A 24,201-nucleotide genomic window follows, 5' to 3' on the forward strand; every position below is an offset into this window, starting at 1 on the left:
GTGAGGGCTAAACTTGGTGGGTGTCTAAATAGCTAGCCCTGTGATGCCGGGCTATCAACTTAGAATATTGCAAAATGTGCTTTCACCGAAAAGCTATTTTAAAATCGGACATAGCGAGTTCATAGAGGAGTTTTGTATATATAATTCTTAAAATAATTGTTATGTTTTTTGTGAACGTTTATTGTGAGTAATTTAGTAAATTCACCGGAAGTGTTCGGTGGGAATGCTAGTTCTGAACGTCACATGCTAATGTAAAAAGCTGGTTTTTGATATAAATATGAACTTGATTGAACAAAACATGCATGTATTGTTTAACCTCTTGAGGATACCCTAGGATAGGGGGCGCCACAGCGCATTTTGAAAAAAAATCGTTCCCATTTTCAACGGCCTACTAATCAAACTCAGAAGCTAGGGCATGCATATACTTATTATATATGGATAGAAAACACCCTAAAGTTTCTAAAACTGTTTGAATGGTGTCTGTGAGTATAACATAACTCAAATGGCAGTCAAAACCCCGAGACCGATTGAAACAGGAAGTGGAATTCTGAATTGTGGACTCGACTTCTCATCTTTCCCTATTAATCACACCGTTAACAATGGTTCAGTGAGCACTTCCTATTGCTTTCACTAGATGTCGCCAGTCTTTTCACAGTGGTTTGAGCCTTATACAGTCGAAACTCAGTGAATGACACGCATTGGAAATTGGTCACAGGGGATGGGCCATCACCATTATGACGCCGGCGGCCATGTCTACCCCCACCTTTGTAAACGGTTTGAAACACAATGAAATCATCCCCCTCGAATCTTATTGGCTCTCTTGGTGTTACAGGCCCTGAAGATTAATGTTTTACAACGTTTGACATGTTTGAACGAACGTACAGGCGAAACTTCAGGCTGCGCACGTCGGAGAATTTGGAGAGAGCCCTAGGACCCGCTACCAACAGCAGGCTAATGGAACGTGAAGGAAGGACTTTTTCGACCGAAAATACATCATACATTTTGATATACTGCCATGGTCTAGTATGTCACTGCATCAGACACCATTCACAATGCTGGCTGAGGTACAAGTAAAGGTACGAGTAAAACATGAAATATTATTTCCTAACCATTCACAATGCTGGCTGAGGTACGAGTAAAACATGAAATATTATTTCCTAACCATTCACAATGCTGGCTGAGGTACGAGTAAAACATGACATATTATTTCCTAATTGTAAAAAATTCCTCAATCTTTTAAAAAAGATCTGAAATGGCAAGGCTTTAGTTCAGTGGGCTTTTCCATTGTTGAGGAAAGCAGGGGAAGTGTTGTGAGTAACAGAACTGCCTGAGATGTGGGGGAAGGGAAGCTGCTCGCTGATTGGCTGTAGTGACAAGGGTCCCTCCAAAAATCTATCACTATTCCAACTGACATGTCAAATTCTCCCCCAAATCTACCACTAATAGACCAAGCCTCCACAGACCCTGTCTTGTATTGACAAACAGAACAAATCATTTGACATTCAAATATGTCATTTTTAATATCTCAATTCAATCCAGCTGGGCCTTTTTAACACAGACAGTTGTTCCTGCTGTAGATGTTATGCCTTTGTACAGATCTAAGATCAGTTCTCCTCCACAATGCATATTCAGTACCGGCCAATTGTTTGGACACACCTACAAATTCAATGTTTTTTCTTTATTTTAACTATTTTAACTATTGTCTACAACACAACTATGAAATAACTCATATGGAATCATGTAGTAACCAAAAAAGTGTTGAATAAATCAAAATATATTTTTTATTTGAAATCCTTTAAAGTAGCCACCCTTTGCCTTGATGACAGCTTTTCACACTCTTTACCTCTTCCCCTACTGTATTTATTTATTTTATTTATTTTATTTTGCTCCTTTGCACCCCATTATCTCTATTTCTACTTTGCACTTTCTTCTACTACAAATCTACCATTCCAGTGTTTTACTTGCTATATTGTATTTACTTTGCCACCATGGACTTTTTTGCCTTTACCTCCCTTAACTCACCTCATTTGCTCACATTGTACATAGACTTATTTTTCTACTGTATTATTGACTGTATATTTGTTTTACTCCATGTGTAACTCTGTGTTGTTGTATGTTGTCGAACTGCTTTGCTTTATCTTGGCCAGGTCGCAATTGTAAATGAGAACTTGTTCTCAACTTGCCTACCTGGTTAAATAAAGGTGAAATAAATAAAATAAATAAATCAATTCCTTCAACCAGCTTCACCTGGAATGCTTTTCCAGCAGTCTTGAAGGAGTTCCCACATATGCTGAGCACTTGTTGGCTGCATTTCCTTCACTCTGCGGTCCAATTCATCCCAAACCATCTCATAGGCATAGTTGTGTTGTTTTCACAGTTAACTCTAATGAACTTATCTTCTGCAGCAGAGGTAACTCTGGGTCTTCCTTTCCTGTGGCAATCCTCATGAGAGCCAGCTTCATCATAGCGATGGATGGTTTTTGCGACTGCACTTGAAGAATCTTTCAAAGTTCTTGAAAATGTACGCATTGACAGACCTTCATGTGTTAAAGTAATGATGGACTGTCATCTCTTTTTGCTTATTTGAGCTGTTATTGCCACAATATAGACTTAGTCTTTCTGCAAATAGGGCTATCTTCTGTATACCACCCCTACCTTGTCACAACACAACTGATTGGCTCAAATGCATTAAGAAAGAAAGAAATTCCGCAAATGAACATTTAACAAGGCACACCTGTTAATTGAAATGCATTCCAGGTGACTACCTCATGGTAGATAGATGATAGGAGATAGAATGATGGTCAAAAGATAAAAGTCAACAAAAAAAGTCAAAATAAAACATAATAAAAGTACATTTGAATGACACTAAGTGGCAGTGTTTTTACAACTAATGCCGGTTTACCTGAAGCTGATGCCGTGCAGGTGTTGGTACACATGCATATACACACACTCTCATTCAAATAAACACATACAAGAACACACACATACATGTACTAGTGCCAGACATGCACAAAAACATAGACAGTTGGCATTGCTGTTATGATTTCAGTTGTCCTTGATGTCCTTTGTTTTAAATGTATTATTATTATTTTATTATTTATATATATATATTTTTGCATTGTTTGCTGTTTTCTTCTGTCTTTTCCTTTTTTCTCTTTAGTTCATTCTCTTGGTTGTTGGTTGAGGGACAGCTATTGGGGAACTGTGGGGGGGATCTTGGAGGGTTGAGGGACAGCTATTGGGGAGCTGTGGGGGGATCTTGGTGGGTTCAGGTTTCACAAGATTGTGATCATGAAAAGGACACTCTTACATATATTTTATATCAGTATCATGCACACGCACCCTCACACATAAGGATGGCTCTGTTGCAGAAAGACTGATACATGTTGAATAGTGTGTTGATGCTGTATTGTTTGTCCTTCATGTTCTAATACTTTAATGTTACCCCTTCCTTGTGTTCTTTGTAATAAATATATATATATATTTTTTTAAATCAGTCGGGGTCTAAACTTACTGTTGAGAGTTAGAATAGAAGAATAGACAAGGTGTCATTTAGAAATGTGGTTGCAGGGGCGAAAATCTGATATCAACTTTGGAGGGGACAATTACATGAAATTTTCTCAAGAGCAATTCCTGAGGGGGACACCAAAAGTAGTGCTGTAACACATAGCCTACATTGTAATATGGTAAATGTATATTGAGGAACCAAAGAAATAAGGTGTTTGCCGTACTCCTAACTACCGGTACCCAAAACTACACAACTAATCACAACAGCAATACCATTGCCTTTAACAAATCTTAGTTCAGTCACCAGTTTAAGTTGAGAGTGGGGGTATCCATGGCATTTTCCAATTATGTTCCTATTTTGCAAGTCAACAAAATTGAGAACCTTTCATAATGTTGCCAAACAAAGACTCAACAAACTTACCTGAGACTCCCTGTCTCTGCCAGTCTGTCCCTGCATATCTGTCCCCAACTCTGATGTCTGTGTGCCATCTGTTGCTTGCTCTGCCTAATGATATCATTGTGAAACATTTCCATTAGAATTTCATTTCTTTCTTATGAACATTTTATCAACTAGTCTTTGAGATATTAGGCTACTAGGGTTCTTACTTTGTGTTTTGGTGTACTGAAAAATACTCTGATGTCCGTCTTTTATTTTTCTGCCATTTTTCTACCTGGCTGGCTGGCTACACACACACACAGTGTGTAGGTTATTTACAGTAGGAGATGGGCTTCTATCATCTTATCTTTTATCATTCTATTTGGGCTTCGATCTAAAAGGTAGCTAGCAAATGTGAAACGGATTAAAATGACAAGAGTTGACAGATGTATGAGTTCACCATTTACACAACATATGCTGCAACCTTTTGTAATTTTAATAGTTTGTTTCATATTGGCTTGCTTCCAACAATAGCTGAATTTGCAAAGCTAGCGAGCACCAATTCCGTTTCAGTGGTGTTTGCTATAATCTTTGCTACCCGGGTTAAATAAAGGTGAAATAAAATACATAAATAAAAGTTCCCTTGCGACAATTTAGCTTTTGCAACGAGACCATTAAATATGTTTAAGACAATGGTAGAAGAGAGTGTAGTTCTGTTCAGTTTGGACTCCAGTTTATCGCTAACCTTATCACAGGGACTTTGAAGCACTAACTTACATCATCTGCATGCTGATCTTGGAATAAATTGACGATAGCAAAGATTCCATCTTTGACGAGGCCACATAAATGGAATAGGTACTAGCTAGCTTAATAGTTAATATTTGCGCGCTAGCTCTGCATATTCAGCTAGTGTGTGTGCGCGATTGACTAGATTAACCTCACGTCAGTTACGTTCATAGAGTGCCTTTCAGACAGTGGATACGACCCCTCTGTTACCTTGCCAACTAAGGAACTGGCAGTGGATCAAACCATTGTGAGGCAAAGGGTGGGGGGGGTCGCAATCTTTTGAAACTTAAAAACGCGCTATTAAGTGTCTATAATCAGCACAATTGCTTTCATTGCGTATTATTAATATTATTTAAATTACATAGTTATGTTTCAGTGATATATTGGGGGGGACAAATCATATTTTTCCCAGGATGGGGGGGTCGTGTCCCCCCCGTCCCCCCCGGGATTTCCGCCCCTGTGTGGTTGTGCATCAGCAGTTTTTCTCTTGAAAAAAAATAAAGAGGTGGGGAAAAGTACATTCTACACAAATGACCTTCATTATATCAAAGAACAAATGTGTGTGTCTGAGGGGAAATTAACTTTCATACAGACAAAAGGGTGAGAAGTTATACCAATATCAGTGGACAATTTGCACTGCTGCTGAAAAACATCCCCACAGCATGATGCTGCCACCACCATGCTTCACCGTAGGGATGGTGCCAATTTTCCTCCAGACGTGACACTTGGCATTCAAGCCAAAGAGTTCAATCTTGGTTTCATCAGACCAGAGAATCTTGTTACTCATGGTCTGAGAGTCCTTTAGGTGTCTTTTGGCAAACTCCAAGTGGGCTGTCATGTGCCTTTTACTGAGGAGTGGCTTCCGTCTGGCCTCTCTACCATAAACGCCTGATTGGTGGAGTGCTGCAGAGATGATGGTCCTTCTGGAAGGTTCTCCCATCTCCACAGAGGAACTCTGGAGCTCTGTCAGAGTGACCATCGGGTTCTTGGTCACCTCCCTGACCAAGGCCCTTCTCCCCCGATTACTCAGTGTGGCCGGGCGGCCAGCTCTAGGAAGAGTCTTGGTGGTTCCAAACTTCTTCCATTTCAGAATGATGGAGGCCACTGCGTTCTAGGGGACCTCCAATGCTGCAGACATTTTTGGAACCCCTCCCCAGATCTGTGCCTCAAAACAATCCTGTCTCAGCGCTCTACGGACAATACCTTTGACCTCATGGCTTGGTTTTTGCTCTGACATGCACTGTGAACTGTGGGACCTTATATAGAGAGGTGTGTGCCTTTCTAAATCATGTCCAATCAATTGAGTTTACCACAGGTGGACTCCAATCAAGTTGTAGAAACATCTCAAGGATGATTAATAGAATCAGGATGCATCTGAGCTCAATTTTGAGTCTCATAGCAAAGGGTATGAATACATTTGTAAAAATGTCTAAAAACCTGTTTTGGGATTGTATGTATATTGCTGGCAGAGTTTTCTAACATTTTTTAAACACTTTATTTAACTAGGCAAGTCAGTTAAGAACAACTTCTTATTTTCAATGATGACCTATGAACAGTGGGTTAACTGCCTTGTTCAGGGGCAGAACAACAGATTTGTACCTTGTCAACTCAGGGATTTGAACTTGCAACCTTTTGGCCACCTCTGGCAGTTTTGTTCACAGTCATGAGATATGTGGCATAGAAAAGTCCAAATTTAAGGACAGTACATGGGAGGCACTATACTGTGTGTCTGCAGGTGTCTATCTGATCAAAACCACTGATACAGGAGCCCCTCCACCCTCTGGTGGGATGGATCATGTCTACAGAGAAACCTAGATTCAAATACTTAGATGTGTGTGTATTGGGTATATGTTGTGAAATTGTGAGATTTTACTTGTCAGATATTACTGCACTGTCGGAGCTAGAAACACAAGCATTTCGCTACACCCACATTAATATCTGCTAAACATGTGTATGATAAAATGTGATTTGATTTTTATTTGAAATAAACGTCCTATTTATCAAAGGTGCTTTTGGCTGGGGTCAAAATTACTCCAAAGGATTTGAATTAAAAGTCAATTTTGATACAGAAACACTAAACCATGATTTATATATATTAAAAACAAGTTGTTTGACAAAGTCATTAAAAATTGGAATAATTGAATGAACCACATTTTGGCTATGATAAAAGATATGCCTCTGGGGTCAAAATGATCGATGTCAGTATGGTTCAATGTAAATATGTAGTGGGTGTAAAGTTTGTTTTAAATTCTCACTCATTAAAAACGAATCAATCAACACATGCTTCTCTTTGAACGACTTAATATAATATTAAACTTTTATGAAATAAATGAAAAATAAACGTTTGGTTCCTCAACTGCGTTGCCCACTCCAGTCAGCAGATGGCGATGTGCGTCTTTTAGGTTCAGGCGATGCTGCCAGTGTGACGTATAATCTAGTGGACGGGACGCTCCTTCAACAACAACAGCTAGTCAGACACCTCGGTAGCTTTCTAGCAAACATAGCTACAACATTCACGCTCTTTACACTGGTTTGGTGTATATTAGTCGCAGTGTTTTAAACACACTTCTGTCGTATGTACTTGTTGGCCCATTTAATTATATATTTACGTTGTTTGTCAGCTAGCTGGTTTGCTAAGTTAGCTTAGAACTAGGCTAGTCGCTAATGCTAGCTAGCTAACATCCCCGACCATGAGGTCACTAAGCTACTCTCCTCCTGCTAAAGAAGAGGTCTGTTGGACGGAGAAAGAAGCTCTAGTGAAAGAGGAGGAGGAAGAGAAAGATGTTACAATACAAAAACAAGTAGAGGGTGAGGCTGTTACCGTGAAAGAAGAAGAGAAAGACGTTACAGTGAAAGAAGAGGAAGACGCGTTCAGAGTGAAAGAGGAGGAGGATGTTACAGTAAAAGAAGAGGCGGCAGAGGAGGAGGGGGAGATGACTGTCACATTGGAGGAAGAAGAGGAGGTTGGAGATCTGTTTAACACCAGTAAGTACCATCTCTGCAGTCGTTGAACCAATATGCAGTGAAGGGGTTCTACCCTTTAATGTTGTTCTGTAGGAATGGCTGAAGCTACACTGTAACGTGTAGAACATCAAGAGTGGACCATCAACAACACGTTAACAATTGATCAAATGCATCCAATGACAATGCCTGAAATACTGTAGTCCTCAATATCTCCTATTAGATTAGCCCAATATGTTCTCTTAAAGGGGCAATCAGCAGTTGTTACATCCATTTTGGGACTTATACATTAATTATATGTACCCATTGTTTCTTGAATAAATTCCTTATAAATGCCTCATGAGCTTGGTTCAACTGTCGTATCCCATCAGAACCCAAAATATCAGCTTTTTCTTTACTCCAATGTTTGTCAGTAAATATAAACAAACACTGTATATCCTCAAAACATGGTTAAAACTAGAATGTTGATATCATGGATGGTTACATTTCTCCAGCCCCATCCCTCAGCTTTTTACCGAAACGGGCCGGGAGTACGCTTTGTTATTGTTTCTACTGCTGATTGCTGCCCCCGTTACTCCTCAAGGTCCAAGGACTGTATGTTATTTTCAGAGGTAGACTGGCTCTGTCAGGTAAAATAGTCAAATAATCCATCTAAATGTGAATCGATTCTCAATTGCAATACGTTTCTTGAAGCATAAATTGCTGTACTTTCATATCAATTCAGAGTAATTTCACACAATATTTAAATATCACATCAAAATAATTTCACATAATACTTTCCGGACTAGTCTCCCAGTCCCTGCTGCTGAAAAACATCCCCACAGCATGATGCTGCCACCACCATGCTTCACCGTAGGGATGGTGCCAGGTTTCCTCCAGACGTGACTCTTGGCAGTCAGGCCAATGAGTTCAATCTTGGTTTCATCAAGTCAGAGAATCTTGTTTCTCATGGTCTTTGAGTCTTAAGGTGCCTTTTGTCAAACTCCAAGAGGGCTGTCATATGCCTTTTACTGAGTAGTGGCTTCTGTCTGGCCACTCTACCATAAAGGTCTGATTGGTGGACTGCTGCATAGATGGTTGTCCTTCTGGATGGTTCTCCCATCTCCACAGAGGAACTCTGGAGCTCTGTCAGAGTGACCATCAGGTTTTTGGTCACCTCCCTGACCAAGGCCCTTCTCCCCCAATTGCTCAGTTTTGCCGGGTGACCAGCTCTAGGAAGAGTATTCCATTTATGAATGATGGAGGCCACTGTGTTCTTGGGGACCTTCAATGCTGCAGAATTATTTTTGGTACCCATCCCCAGATCTGTGCCTCGACACAATCCTGTCTCGTAGCTCTACGGACAATTCCTTCGACCTCATGGCTTGGTTTTTGCTCTGACATGCACTGTCAACTCTGGGACCTTATATAGACAGGTGTGTGCCTTTCCAAATCATATCCAATCAATTGATTTTACCACAGGTGGACTCCGAACAAGTTGTAGATAAATCTCAAGGATGATTAATGGAAACAAGATGCACCTGAAAGCAATTTTGAGTCTCATAAGCAAAGGGTCTGAATACTTAAGTAAATAAGGTATTTTTGTTTTTTACTTGTTTTCACTTTGTCATTATTTCATTATGGGCTATTGATGACACCCCTCAGAAACAAGAGCCTAACCATCAGAAAAAAACCTCTTCCTTAGCCTACTCCTCCCGCTGCTGCTTGCCTTCGTAAATTCTGATGTTATGCTCCTAAAGTTTCTGGTGATGGTGATGCGTTGTGATGACCTCACTACCCTCTGGAGAGCCTTTCGGTTATGGGCGGAGCAGCTGCCATACCAGGCGGTGATACAGCCCGACAGGATGCTCTCGATTGTGCATCTGTAAAGGTTTGTGAGTGTTTTTGGTGACAAGCCGACCATTACACTGGATAATCGCAGCTAGCTAGCTGCTACCGAGTGGCCCAGCCCTGAAGCTAGCCTTGAGCCAGGCCCATCTCTCGGCCTGCTCAGTGGACCCTATGATCACTCGGCTACACAGCTGATGCCTCCCAGACTCTTCACTAAGACGACTAGAAGCCACTACATCACCGGATTCCTGCCGTAAGCTCTGGACCTTTGCACCGGATTGGCTATAGTGGCTAACGCCCTTGTCCCAAAGCTAGCACCAGTTAGCCTCGAGCTTACGTGCTTCTCCCAGCTAGCAAACAAAATTACTCCAGCTACAATACCTCTTTTGCCAATTGGCCTGGACCCTTTGTAAACATGGAGCCCCGCTGATCCATCACGACTGGTCTGCCTACTACATTCCGTCCGATGTGCCCTCAACCGGCCTTTGCAGGACGTCGGTGACGCCCTTGTCCCGAAGCTAGCACCAGTTAGCCTTGAGCCAGGCGCATCTCCAGGCTAGCATAGTAACGACTACCTAACGGCTTCCCTGTTTCGTATATTCCTGTTCACCGGACCCTATGATCACTTGGCTACATTGCTGATGCCTGCTGGACTGTTCATTAATCACGGGTCTCCATTTTGTTTCTTTTGTTTATCTGTTGGCCACAGCCTCAAACTCAGGCCCTGTGTGTAGTTAACGGACCCTCTCTGCCCATTCATCGCCATTTTACCTGTTGTTGTCTTAGCTGATTAACTGTTGTCTTACCCGTTGTTGTCTTAGCTAGCTCTCCCAATCAACACCTGTGATTGCTTTATGCCTCGCTTTATGTCTCTCTAATGTCAATATGCCTTGTATACTGTTGTTTAGGGTAGTTATCATTGTTTTATTTTACTGCGGAGCCCCTAGTCCCACTCAACATGCCTCAGAGAACTCTTTTGTCCCACCTCCCACACATGCGGTGACCTCACCTAGCATAACTGGTGCCTCCAGAGATGCAACCTCTCTTATCGTAACTCAATGCCTAGGTTTACCTCCACTGTACCCACACCCTACCATACCCCTGTCTGTACATAATGCCTTGAATCTATCCTACCACGCCCAGAAATCTGCTCCTTTTATTCTCTGTTCCCAACGCACTAGACGACCAGTTCTGATAGCCTTTAGCCGTACCCTTATCCTACTCCTCTGTTCCTCGGGTGATGTAGAGGTTAACCCAGGCCCTGTGTGTCCCCAGGCGCTCTCATTTGTTGACTTCTGTAACCTTAAAAGCCTTGGTTTCATGCATGTTAACATCAGAAGCCTCCCTAAGTTTGTTTGACTCACTGCTTTAGCACACTCCGCCAACCTTGATGTCCTTGCCGTGTCTGAATCCTGGCTTTGGTAGGCCACCAAAAATTCTGAAATTTCCATCCCCAACTACAACATTTTCCGTCAAGATAGAACTGCCAAAGGGGGAAGAGTCGCAATCTACTGCAGAGATGGCCTGCAAAGTTCTATCATACTTTCCAGGTCTAAGCCCAAACAGTTCGAGCTTCTAATTAAAAAAAATGTATCTCTCCAGAAATAAGTCTCTCACTATTGCCGCCTGTTACAGACCCCCCCCCCTCAGCTCCCAGCTGTGCCCTGGACCCCATATATGAATTGATTGCCCCCCATCTATCTTCAGAGTTCATTCTGTTAGGTGACCTAAACTGGGATATGCTTAACACCCCGGCCGTCCTACAATCCAAGGTAGATGCCCTCAATCTCACACAAATTATCAAGGAACCCACCAGGTACAACCCTAAATCCGTAAACATGGGCACCCTCACTGATATTATACTGACCAACTTGCCCTCCAAATACACCTCTGCTGTTTTCATTCAGGATCTCAGCAATCACTGCCCCATTGCCTGCATCCGTTATGGGTCCGCGGTCAAACTACCACCCCTCATCACTGTCAAACGCTCCCTAAAACACTTCTGCAAGCAGGCCTTTCTAATCGACCTGGCCCAGGTCTCCTGGAAGGATATTGACCTCATCCCATCAGTAGAGGATGCCTGGTTGTTCTGTAATTATAATTTCCTCACCACCTTAAATAAGCATGACCCTTTCAAAAAATGTAGAACTAAGAACAGATAAAGCCCTTGGTTCACTCCAGACCTGACTGCCCTCGACCAGCACAAAAATATCCTGTGGCGTACTGCACTAACAGCTCCCCACCCCCCCAAGCCTCCCCAGCTTCTCCTTCACCCAAATCCAGATAGCTGATGTTCTGAAAGAGTTGCAAAACCTGGACCCGTACAAATCAGCTGGGCTTGACAATCTGGACCCTCTCTTTCTAAAATTATCCGCCGCCATTGTGGCAACCCATTTACTAGTCTGTTCAACCTCTCTTTCGTATCATCCAAGATTCCTAAAGATTGGAACGCTTCCGCGGTCATCCCCCTTTTCAAAGGGGGTGACACTCTAGACCCAAACTGTAACAGACCTATATCCATCCTGCCCTGCCCTTCTAAAGTATTCGAAAGTCAAGTTAACAAACAGGTCACTGACCATTTTTTGAATCCCACCGTACCTTCTCCGCTGTGCAATCTGGTTTCCGAGCTGGTCACGGGTGCACCTCAGCCACGCTCAAGGTACTAAACGTATCATAACCGCCATCAATAAAAGACAATACTGTGCAGCCGTCTTCATCAACCTGGCCAAGGCTTTCGACTCTGTCAATCACCATATTCTTATTGGAAGACTCAATAGCCTTGGTTTCTCAAATGACTGACTCGCCTGGTTCACCAACTACTTCTCAGACAGAGTTCAGTGTGTCAAATCGGAGGGCCTGTTGTCCGGACCTCTGGCAGCCTCTGTGGAGCTACCACAGGGTTCAATTCTCGGACCGACTCTAACCTCTGAAAATACTAAAGATGTTGCTCTTGCTGCGGGTGATTCCTTGATCCACTTCTATGCAGACGACACAATCCTGTATACATCTGGCCCTTCTTTGGACACTGGTGTTAACAAACCTCCAAACGAGCTTCAATGCCATACAACACTCCATCCGTGGCCTCCAACTGCTCTTAAACGCTAGTAAAACTAAATGTATGCTCTTCAACCGATCGCTGCCCGCACCCGCCCGTCCAGCATCACTACTCTGGACGGTTCTGACTTAGAATATGTGGACAACTATAAATACCTAGGTATCTGGTTAGACTGAACTCTCCTTCCAGACTAATATTAAGCATTTCCAATCCAAAATTAAATCTAGAATCGGCTTCCTATTTCGCAACAAAGCCTCCTTCACTCACGCTGCCAAACACCCTCGTAAAACTGACTATCCTACCGATCCTTGACTTCGGCGATGTCATTTTCAAAATAGCCTGCAACACTCTACTCATCAAACTGGATGCAGTCTATCACAGTGCCATCCGTTTTGTCACCAAAGCCCCATATACCACCCACCACTGCGACCTGTATGCTCTCGTCGGCTGGCCCTCGCTACATATTCGTTGCCAAACCCACTGGCTCCAGGTCATCTATAAATCTTTGCTAGGCCGCCTTCACTCAGCTCACTGGTCACCATAGCAACACCCACACACAGCACGCGCTCCAGGAGGTATATCTCACTGGTCATCCCCAAAGCCAACACCTACATTGACCGCCTTTCCTTCCAGTTCTCTGCTGCCAATGACTGGAACGAATTGCAAAATCGCTGAAGTTGGAGACGTATATCTCCCTCATTAACTTTAAGCATCAGCTATCTGAGCAGCTTACTAATCGCTGCAGCTGTACACAGCCCATCTGTAAATAGCCCATCCAACTGCCTACCTCATCCCCATGTTTTTATTTACTTTTCTTGCTCACACCAGTATTTATAACTATGTGTTTCTAACTATGTGTCGCACTGCTTTGCTTTATCTTGGCCAGGTCGCAGTTGTAAATGAGAACTTTTTCTCAACTGGCCACCTGGTTAAATAAAGGTGAATAATAGTCACATGTTCAACTATCATCAGCTGATCCAGGAAATCATTTTCTGAATGCCAGTCAAATGACAAACATCACGTCATATGTGAGGTTTGGGTACTACAGTAGGTCTATGTTATTGTTAGGTGAAGTTATGGGCCAATTTGGCAAACACTTAGTGTACAACCCCTCATTGTCAGGCTGATGGAAAAGCTAGCCAAAGAGCATTTTACTGTTTGAAGTGTTTTTTAAGTATAAAGCGGTTGATTTGCGATGATGACACAACCATTATATTAAATAGAACATTAAAACGAGCCTTACAATTATAATCCAAAGTAGTATGAAATGCACTCATATTCAACCTGTAAATGGAGGTTACTCCCCTGAGTTTCCCCCATTCACATTCAGAATACATTGTGAAAAACTCAAATCTTTGCTCACCATTTTTGCTCCAGGCAGATATACTACATCCATAACTAGTGGTTTCCTCATTACCAGATAAACTACATCCATAACTAGTGGTTTCCTCATTAACAGATATACTACATCCATAACTAGTGGTTTCCTCATTACCAGATATACTACATCCATAACTAGTGGTTTCCTCATTACCAGATATACTACATCCATAACTAGTGGTTTCCTCATTACCAGATATACTACATCCATAACTAGTGGTTTCCTCATTACCAGATATACTACATCCATAACTAGTGGTTTCCTCATTACCAGATATACTACATCCATAACTAGTGGTTTCCTCATTACCAGATATACTACATCCATAACTAGTGGTTTCCTCATTAGCAGATATACTACATCCATAACTAGTGGTTTCCTCATTACCAGATAAACTACATCCATAACTAGTGGTTTCCTCATTAGCAGATATACTACATCCATAACTAGTGGTTTCCTCATTACCAGATATACTACATCCATAACTAGTGGTTTCCTCATTACCAGATATACTACATCCATAACTAGTGGTTTCCTCATTACCAGATATACTACATCCATAACTAGTGGTTTCCTCATTACCAGATATACTACATCCATAGCTAGTGGTTTCCTCATTAGCAGATATACTACATCCATAACTAGTGGTTTCCTCATTAGCAGATATACTACATCCATAACTAGTGGTTTCCTCATTAGCAGATATACTACATCCATAACTAGTGGTTTCCTCATTACCAGATATACTACATCCATAACTATCGGTTTCCTTATTAGCAGGGAGGTGTTTCTGCAATCAAATTGCGTGTGCATCGCCCTCATGCCGCAATTTTAGCAAACACAGAAAGGGGCCTATATTGGAGACCAAACGTCGTCTGGCACACTGCTTAGGATTTCAGCAACTTGAACTTATTTCTAGCCTACAATCATCGATTTCACTACTAATGTGAAAACAAGACAAAATATGACTATTCTTGCTCATTTTAAGACATTTGTCCAACAATTTTAACATGACATTACAGACGTCAATTGTTGTACAACAACATAATGGGTACGCTGTTGGCATCACCTTTTACAGTGGATTTCTACTGTTGTGGGCCTTTAGTCATCTATCTGACTTTGTTGTTCACACAGGAGAGAGACGTGACTATCGTGGATCCTCAGGGGAGCCTCAACAACCTCATGATGCTGAAGAGGCAGAGAAGAGTCTCTCCAGATCAGAACACCTCAATAAACACCTGCAGAGATCCACAGGGAAGAGAACTCACTGCTGCTCTGACTGTGGGAAGAGATTCACCTCATCAGGCATTAAAATTCATCAGAAAATACACACAGGAGAGAAACCTTATAGCTGTGATCAATGTGGGATTAGTTTTGGTCAATCTGGCAAGCTGACAGTGCACCAGAGAATACACACAGGAGAGAAATCTTATAACTGTGATCAATGTGGGAAGCGTTTTGGTCAATCTGTAGAGCTGACAGTTCACCAGAGAACACACACAGGAGAGAAATCTTATATCTGTGATCAATGTGGGAAGAGTTTTACTACATCTGGCCATCTGACACTACACCAGAGAATACACACAGGAGAGAAACCTTTTTTCTGTGATCAATGTGGGAAGCATTTTTGTCAATCTGGACAGCTGACAGTGCACCAGAGAACACACACAGGAGAGAAACCTTATAGCTGTCATCAATGTGGGAAGAGTTTTACTACATCTTACCATCTGACACTACACCAGAGAACACACACTGGAGAGAAATCTTATAGCTGTGGTCAATGTGGGAAGAGTTTTGGTCGATCTGTCTATCTGGTATCACACCAGAGAACACACACAGGAGAGAAATCTTATAGCTGTGATCAATGTGGGAAGAGTTTTACTACATCTGGCTCTCTGACTCTACACCAGAGAATACACACAGGAGAGAAACCTTATAGCTGTGGTCAATGTGGGAAGAGTTTTGCTGCATCTGGCTCTCTGACTCTACACCAGAGAATACACACAGGAGAGAAACCTTATCGCTGTGATCAATGTGGGAAGAGTTTTATAACATCTGGCTCTCTGACTGTACACCAGAGAACACACACAGGAGAGAAACCTTATAGCTGTGGTCAATGTGGGAAGAGTTTTGGTCACTCTGGCTCTCTGACTCTACACCAGAGAACACACACAGGAGAGAAACCTTATAGCTGTGATCAGTGTGACAAGAGATTCACCGATAAAAGACATCTGATCAAACATCAGAAAATACATGAAGGAGTTATTTCATGATATCAATGATATAATGTCACAATGTAGAATGTTTTAACATTGTAGTAGGAGTATTTTAATAGTGTCACAATGTAGAACCCTAAACGTTTGCCCCTGTTCTATTGATTTCAACATGATATGGATATTAGCCTCAGGGGGGTAAATCCAGGCTCTGAAATGGAAGAGTACTATTTATGAGATTTAATAAAAAGTGACTAACAAAAAAGTGTTTTGTTACACTTACCATGTTGGTGACCCACTTGAATCAAAATGTAGCTAGCTGTTTTCTACAAGTTGTCCTCTAACCAAGGATGTACACATTATTCCCAGATTCCGTGTGGTTTTCGAGCTGTTAGTTTTAACAGCACGTGCAACCTCATCTCCCTTCTGTCACACAAATGATTTCAACATGATATCAATAGTGATGACAAATAAGTGTTGTGTTCCTTTGTTTAATGACCCCTACATTTAAATGCATTACTCCAAATTGTAGCTGATTGTCTTCTGCAGGTTGTCCTTTAACCAGTGAGGTGAAATATATCTCCCATTTCCATGTGTTTTTTTTAGTTGTGTTAGTTTCAACAGTGATATTTAACAAAAAGAGAGTTGTGTTACACTTACCACGTTGGTGACTCACTTGAATCAAAATGTAGCTAGCTGTTTTCTACAAGTTGTCCTCTAACCAGTGATGTACACATTATTCCCAGATTCCGTGTGGTTTTTGAGCTGTTAGTTTTAACAGGACGTGCAAACTCATCTCCCTCCTCTCGGTACAATTGATTTCAACTTGATATCGATGAGTTATGACAAATAAGTGTTGTGTTCCTTTGTTTAGGGACCCCTAAATTTAAATGCATCACTCCAAAATGTAGCTGACTGTCTTCTGCAGGTTGTCCTCTAACCAGTGAGGTAAAATATATCTCCCATTTCCATGTGTTTTTTTAGTTGTGTTTGTTTCAACATCACGTACAACCTGATTTCCCCCCTAATCGATATCAGTGATTTATTGCTACTTGTCAAAACAACAGCGTTTCTGGTGCTTCTGCAGTTTATAAGGAGCTTGTTTTAAAAAATACAAGTAATATGATTATTGTGGCAGATGTTTGTGTATATAGCACATTTTATGTTTAGATTTGGACATGTTAAAACTGTGACATTGGGGATATCCCACCTAGCAAAATGTCATTGAAAAGACGTTGAAAAGAAGACTATGCAATCAAATATTTCATATTTACATTTCAATTCATATAACATTTAGTAATGATTATTATTTACTCAACCAACTGACCATTTTTGGTACAATTATATCGACATTGTTGCCCTGCTTTTAGAATATCAGGGTTAATTCTCCCATGTGCCATACCAAATGTACTAGAGCATGACATTGGGGACTATCTAGTGATGTACTAGAGCATGACAACATGCCTATCTAGTGAACCCTGAAAAGAGAGAGAAGCTCTGCAGTGAGGTGTGGAAAGTTACTATGGATATTGCAGTCCATGGTAAGTGTCCATGGTGAGGACATCTTGGTTTCTGATTTTCTCAAGGTGGGCTGTTTTGTGTTTTGCGTTTAGCCTGTGAGTTGTCATGGATCTTATCTTGACTGCACGTTTTTCCGTTTTGTTTTGTTTGGGCTAAGTGGACCAGAGTTCTAGAACCTAGTAGGGGGGGAATTTTTTTTTCTTCTTGTTTTTAATTGTTGACAGCCAGTAGACACCATGTTTATATTGGTGAAGGTGAAGCATTGTAGTTGATTATAATGAGAAATAAAAGTTTTCTGTTGGTGGTGAGCATTCTCTTAAGGTGTTACAGTCTTTGGTTTTTCCATCTTATATTTTGAGGTTTGGATTTTAGCACTTCTAGCTCGTTAGCACGTCTAGCTCGTTAGCACGTCTAGCTCGTTAGCACGTAGGACGCACTGATTGGTGTCACCTCGTTAGTCAGTATGTGTTACATCTGTGCTGGCTTGTCCATCTCGTTAGTGGGAAGGTGTTTCACCTGAGCTGGTCCAGGTTCTATGTAAGAGTGTCTGGTCCAGTGCTCCAGTTGTCTTGATACGTGTGGAGAGTCAACACCTTTAGTTGCGCCACCTTTTTGGTTTGCTTCCTGTCTTTAAGTTTGGTGTGGGTTTTTCTTTTGTTTGTCTCTTCTTGGGCAGATTTAGTGGGTCTCATGGTGGGTGTCTTTTAGGTCCCAGTTGTTGTTACTAGTCAACTTTCAGTGGACACAGAGCAAAACTGCAACATTGTTATAATACTTTTATTGCATCAAATGGTGGTTTTATTAACAGAATAGAGGGTTCTTAGAACTATTGTGTCTGTGGTCTACTAAGGATGGGCCTCTGGGAGAAAACACTGACAGGAGATTTACAATGTCTTTTGGGTGATAAATCCTAAAGAGACTGCATTACAGAGCATGAGTTAATGTTTCTGTTCTATATGGTACCAGGGAGAGATGACCCCAGGGCCAGACCCTGGTCTCTACACAAAGAGTACTGTTTTTACAGCAGATACTGTCTGCTGAGAATTAGAAGTATCTTTCATACAAATCTTAACCTTGTGACCCGTTCTATACATCTATTGTTCGTCATGTAGGTTGAAAGGGGTGTATCTTGGCTGTAAAAGACCTTTGTACTTTTGTATCGTGGCTCTCAAAGAATCATCTGGGGGTGATTTGTCGACCAGCCATTATTATCGTAGAACACTCAATTGATTCACTTTATATGTGTGTTGTATTGACCTGCTCCCTTATTATTAAGTGAATAAAGATTTGGTTTTAGAATAACTCTGACTTGTGTGATAAATTTGTCTCAATTGATATTAAAGAAATGAACAACCACATTTGGCGATGGGGATGTGAATCTTCTCTTGGTGACCGCTCCTGATGGCCTGGGTAAATGGTGCACAAGGGATCCCTCTAACTTGGGATCTCAGGGAGACCACACTTCGGGAACGGAGCAGATGGTCCCACATTTGATCTGAGGCAGCGAGCCGAGTGGATACCACGCAAAGTGGAGTTTTTAGAAAATCCTCGTAGGCTCTGAGTGTGTATTCCTGTGTGGAGGTGTAAACAGGGCCCAGTCAGAATCTGAGGCTGAGTCAGCTATCTGTGCAAACTGGATGAAAACTAGAATCTGTGTTTACTAGTTAAGACCATTTATGATATAGTATAAGATAGTAAGGTGGACCTGTAATTGTTTTAAACCTGGACTCCATTTTAGAAGTATTGAAAGATGTAAATGTATTTGTTTCATTATCCTAGGAACTATGAGATAGATATTAGAAAATATTCCTGCAGGTTAAAATATTGTTGAAAAACAACTAATTGATTAGGTATGTTTGGGAATAGCATTGTGTGACTGTGATATGAGAGTTGTGTGACTGTGATATGAGAGTTGTGTGACTGTGTCTTAATCTGAAGTTTGGATAGTAACAGAGATCTGTCGTTCCTCACAGAGATCTATAGTTCCTCACAGAGATCTATAGTTCCTCACAGAGATCTATAGTTCCTCATAGAGATAGATCTATAGTTCCTCATGGAGATAGATCTATAGTTCCTCATAGAGATAGATCTATAGTTCCTCATAGAGATAGATCTATAGTTCCTCATAGAGATAGATCTATAGTTCCTCATAGAGATAGATCTATAGTTCCTCACAGAGATAGATCTATAGTTCCTCACAGAGATAGATCTATAGTTCCTCATAGAGATATATCTATAGTTCCTCATAGAGATAGATCTATAGTTCCTCATAGAGATAGATCTATAGTTCCTCATAGAGATAGATCTATAGTTCCTCATAGAGATAGATCTATAGTTCCTCATAGAGATAGATCTATAGTTCCTCATATAGAAATATGCTTAATCAGATGATTGACATGTGGATAATAAGCTTTGATATAACGTTATCTTGGGGTTCCTTCACTGCCCATCATAGAAGATCACGGGGTGGTATTGAGATATATGTATGATAATTTAGAAAGCAGCGGAAGGTCTATAGTTCCTGGGAGGCTTGATTTTGCCGTGGTCTCTGGGAGGTTAGAGAACCGTTGAGGATCCCATGGTCATTGTCCGGGAAACAAAAGTTTATTTTTTGTTCTGCTGGGAGTATGTATGGAGAGCTGCTTCGTAGCTATGGAGAGTCCTTGAAAAAGCAAATGGAATGGTTGTTGTGACTACCTGAGAATTTCTTACATTTTATATGGATTCTGTGAATATATGAAAATATGATGAATTGTATGTGTGTATAATCGATTACTAGAGATTTGATTAAGTAATACTGGGAAAAGAATTAGGTACAATTTAAACAACCCATATGTAGACGAACGTAGGTTTTGAGTTGGTATCTTTAATGGATAATTTGATAAAGATGAGGTTTAAGCATTATTAAACAGTCTACAAAGTCTGGGCAGTTGGATGTAACTATAAAACGCTTCTTGGACTTTCTCCATCCGGGTACTACATTTGAAATAAAACTGCCCTTAAGGTCTGGGGGGGGTCTTCCCAGTATGAGAGGAGTTGCTGGATTTATTGAATAAACCTTTTTCCATAGAGTTAGAGTGAGCCAAGGTAACTATGTAAATGTCTCTCGGACAAGGTGACTTTTATCAGTATACACTCTAAAAAGTCAAGGTTCCTGGAGTATCCTTTAGGGGTTCTTCAAATTGAAACGGTTGGGGAACCCCTAAAAGTTATTTGAAGAACATTTTGTGGGAACCCCTATAAGTTCTTTAAAGAACCCCTTATCATGGCTATGGAACCCTGACCTGTTCACACTAGTAAGTACTCTCTTAAATAGCTTAATCAGGTAATATTAATTACAGAGAAATAATTTTATAGGTTAGCATGTCATATCACTTAATCCGGCATAGCCAAAGACACGACACATGCTAATGTAAAAAGCTGGTTTTTGATATAAATATGAACTTGATTGAACAAAACATGCATGTATTGTATAACATAATGTCCTAGGGTTGTCATCTGATGAAGATCATCAAAGGTTAGTGCTACATTTAGCTGTGGTTTGGGTTTATGTGACATTATATGCTAGCTTGAAAAATGGGTGTCTGATTATTTCTGGCTGGGTACTCTGCTGACATAATCTAATGTTTTGCTTTCGTTGTAAAGCCTTTTTGAAATCGGACAGTGTGGTTAGATTAATGAGAGTCTTGTCTTTAAAATGGTGTAAAATAGTCATATGTTTGAAAAATTGAAGTTTTTGCATTTGAGGAATTTGAATAACGCGCCACGGGATTACACTGGCTGTTGAGTAGGTGGCAAGCGTCCCACCTAGCCCATAGAGGTTAATCCACTGGATATCATAAGGTGAATGCACCAATTTGTAAGTCGCTCTGGATAAGAGCGTCTGCTAAATGACTTAAATGTAAATGTAAATGTTAAAAACAGAGGCACAAACTCTGCAGTTGTTGAACTGATGTGTGGTGTTAAAGGGGAAATATGAAATAGCTACATCCATATTTAGACTTTTTAAATGATTTATTTATAGCCATTGATTATTGAAGAATATAACACATGCCTCATGAGCTTAGTTCAACTGTAATACCCCATCAGAACCCCAAATAAGCGTTTTTTACTCCAATGTTTAGAAACAATGTAAATCAACACTGTATAGCTTCAACATGGTTAAAACTATAATGTTGATATCATGGATGGTCAGTCCTTGCATTCATAGGTCTGTCTATTAATTTGAAAGTAGTTAAATTTCTCCAACTTCATCGTCATCATCTTATTACCAAAACAGTGGTGGAATGACAGATTTGTTATTGTTTGAACTACAGATTGCTGGGTTGTGTGGGTTTTTTAAACAGCAACAAAATGGCTGCCCAGAGGCTTGGTTTGGTAAACAGCTGAGGGATTGGGGAAGGAGAAATGTAACCACTCAAATTAATAAAGAAAGCTATTGTAGCAACCGTAACTCAACACCTAACGACCTCGTCAAGAAGTTCAGACATCTTGGCGTAACAGTTATAAGGTGTTGGCTTGACAGTCGCTGGACCCAGGTTTGAGTTCAGCTCAGGACTACCCCCTGAATTCATTAGACTATAAATACAAAGACTGGCCATCCATGATGTCATAATGATAGTTTAACCAGGTTTCTAGGCTATATAGTATATTCTAGAATTCATCCATGGTGTCATAATGACAGTTTAACCAGGTTTCTAGGCTATATATATATATATATATATATATATATATATATATATATATAGCCTCCCAGGTGGCGCAGTGGTCTAAGGCATCGCAGTGCTGGCTGTGCCACCAGAGATTCTGGGTTCGTGCCCAGGCTCTGTCGCAGCTGGCCACGACCGGGAGGCCCATTGGGCGGCGCACCTGACCAGGTCACCAGGTGTATGGTGTCCTCTGACACATTGGTGCGGCTGGCTTCCGGGTTGGATGTGCATTGTGTCAAGAAGCATGGCTTTGTTGGGTTGGGTTGTGTTTCGGAGGACGCATGGCTCTCGACTTTCGCCTCTCCCGAATCCGTAAGGGAGTTGCAGCGATGAGACAAGACTACAGCCGTGCTGCTGCTCCAGTTTCAACTGTTCTGCCTGCGGCTATGGAACCCTGACCTGTTCACCGGACGTGCTTGTTGCACCCTCGACAACTACTATGATTATTATTATTTGACCATGCTGGTCATTAATGAACATTTTAACATCTTGACCATGTTCTGTTATAATATCCACCCGGGCACAGCCAGAAGAGGACTGGCCACCCCTCATAGCCTGGTTCCTCTCTAGGTTTCTTCCTAGTTTTTTGGCCTTTCTAGGGAGTTTTTCCTAGGGAGTTTTTCCTAGCCACCGTGCTTCTTTCACATGCATTGCTTGCTGTTTGGGGTTTTAGGCTGGGTTTCTGTACAGCACTTTGAGATTTCAGCTGATGTACGAAGGGCTATATAAATAAATTTGATTTGATTTGATTTTGATTTGTTCCTCAAATAACCTTTTGGGGTTCATTTTTTAAACTCCCTGTCCACGCTTCCTCCGTTATAAAAACATATTTTATTAATAACAATATTGACAATATTGATTTAAATAATTCATTGTTTATTTAGTGGCACCACAAATGTGAATTAATATTTACAAAACAATTTACCAAACAAAACACATTACCAAATTGCAACATTTCTGCAGACATGTCAGACCATAATAAATAATACATTTACTTTGTATAGTGCTTTTCATGACATTTAAAAAAATAAATAATGATGTACAATAAAAAATGAATCACAGGTCAACTAACAATATTGTAGACTTGATGCTAAATACAGATTTTTCAGCTTTAGTGTGTATATCGTATCCACTTAGTTATGTTAGGAAGTTTTCCATCTTTATGACCGGCCCTGGTAACTTCACCCCAACTTCTCTGATCCCCAGAACACAGTCACTTAAGAACATAACTGTTTTTCTGACATTTTGGGGAAATTTAGCTAAAGTAAGAAAATACAGCCGTAGCAGAGCACCAAGTCCCATGGGGACGTCCTCGAGGGCCTGGATGTTCTCCCCATCAAAGGCCAGCGGGATTTCACTCTCATGGTGAAAAGCATTTCCACCGATGTGCAGTAAAGGAGTGAAGAGCGGTGAAATCTGTGTCAACAAAAGTAAGAAAAGATTAATACACAAACAATTAACAAAGAACAGAACAAATGTTCAGCTGTAGTTTTATATAAGCATGCACACCTATGTTTATGAAGAAACAGATGATTGGTGCATAGGCATACCTTGTCACGGACATAAAGGCCACTCGGGACCTCATTGAAGAGGTTGGGAAAGAGCAGAATCGCTGCTGTGGTCTCCAGTCCTAGTAAAGTAAAGCAATGATCTTACTACACTTGATAATTTTATTACAAAATACATTAGAGAAAGGGAAGGAATAAGAGCAAATCCCTCTTCTGTATTGTCCTTCAGGGACTGTCAAAATAGCAGGATGATGTCCTCACCCCTGCCTCGCCTCTCTACCTCTGATAGTCCTTGAATTATATTATTTATTATTTAGCGGTGACCCGATCCTGTAGGTTCATGCTCTACAACAT

At 41.0% G+C, this 24,201-nt stretch overlaps 1 protein-coding gene across 1 annotated transcript in view; it reads left to right on the top strand.

Moving 5' to 3' along the window:
* Positions 1 to 15,152: 15,152 nt before the first annotated feature.
* The window catches only part of LOC106561435 (zinc finger protein 271-like), a gene marked incomplete at both ends in the record, with an annotated part of 29,316 nt that continues 20,267 nt past the window's right edge, over positions 15,153 to 24,201 (top strand). The window contains one exon of the mRNA XM_045712022.1: positions 15,153 to 16,137. Coding sequence (XP_045567978.1) covers positions 15,153 to 16,137 — 985 coding nt within the window. The remainder of the gene's footprint in view (positions 16,138 to 24,201) is intronic.

This window comes from Salmo salar, chromosome ssa02, assembly GCF_905237065.1.
Source record: "Salmo salar chromosome ssa02, Ssal_v3.1, whole genome shotgun sequence".
Lineage (NCBI taxonomy): Eukaryota > Metazoa > Chordata > Actinopteri > Salmoniformes > Salmonidae > Salmo > Salmo salar.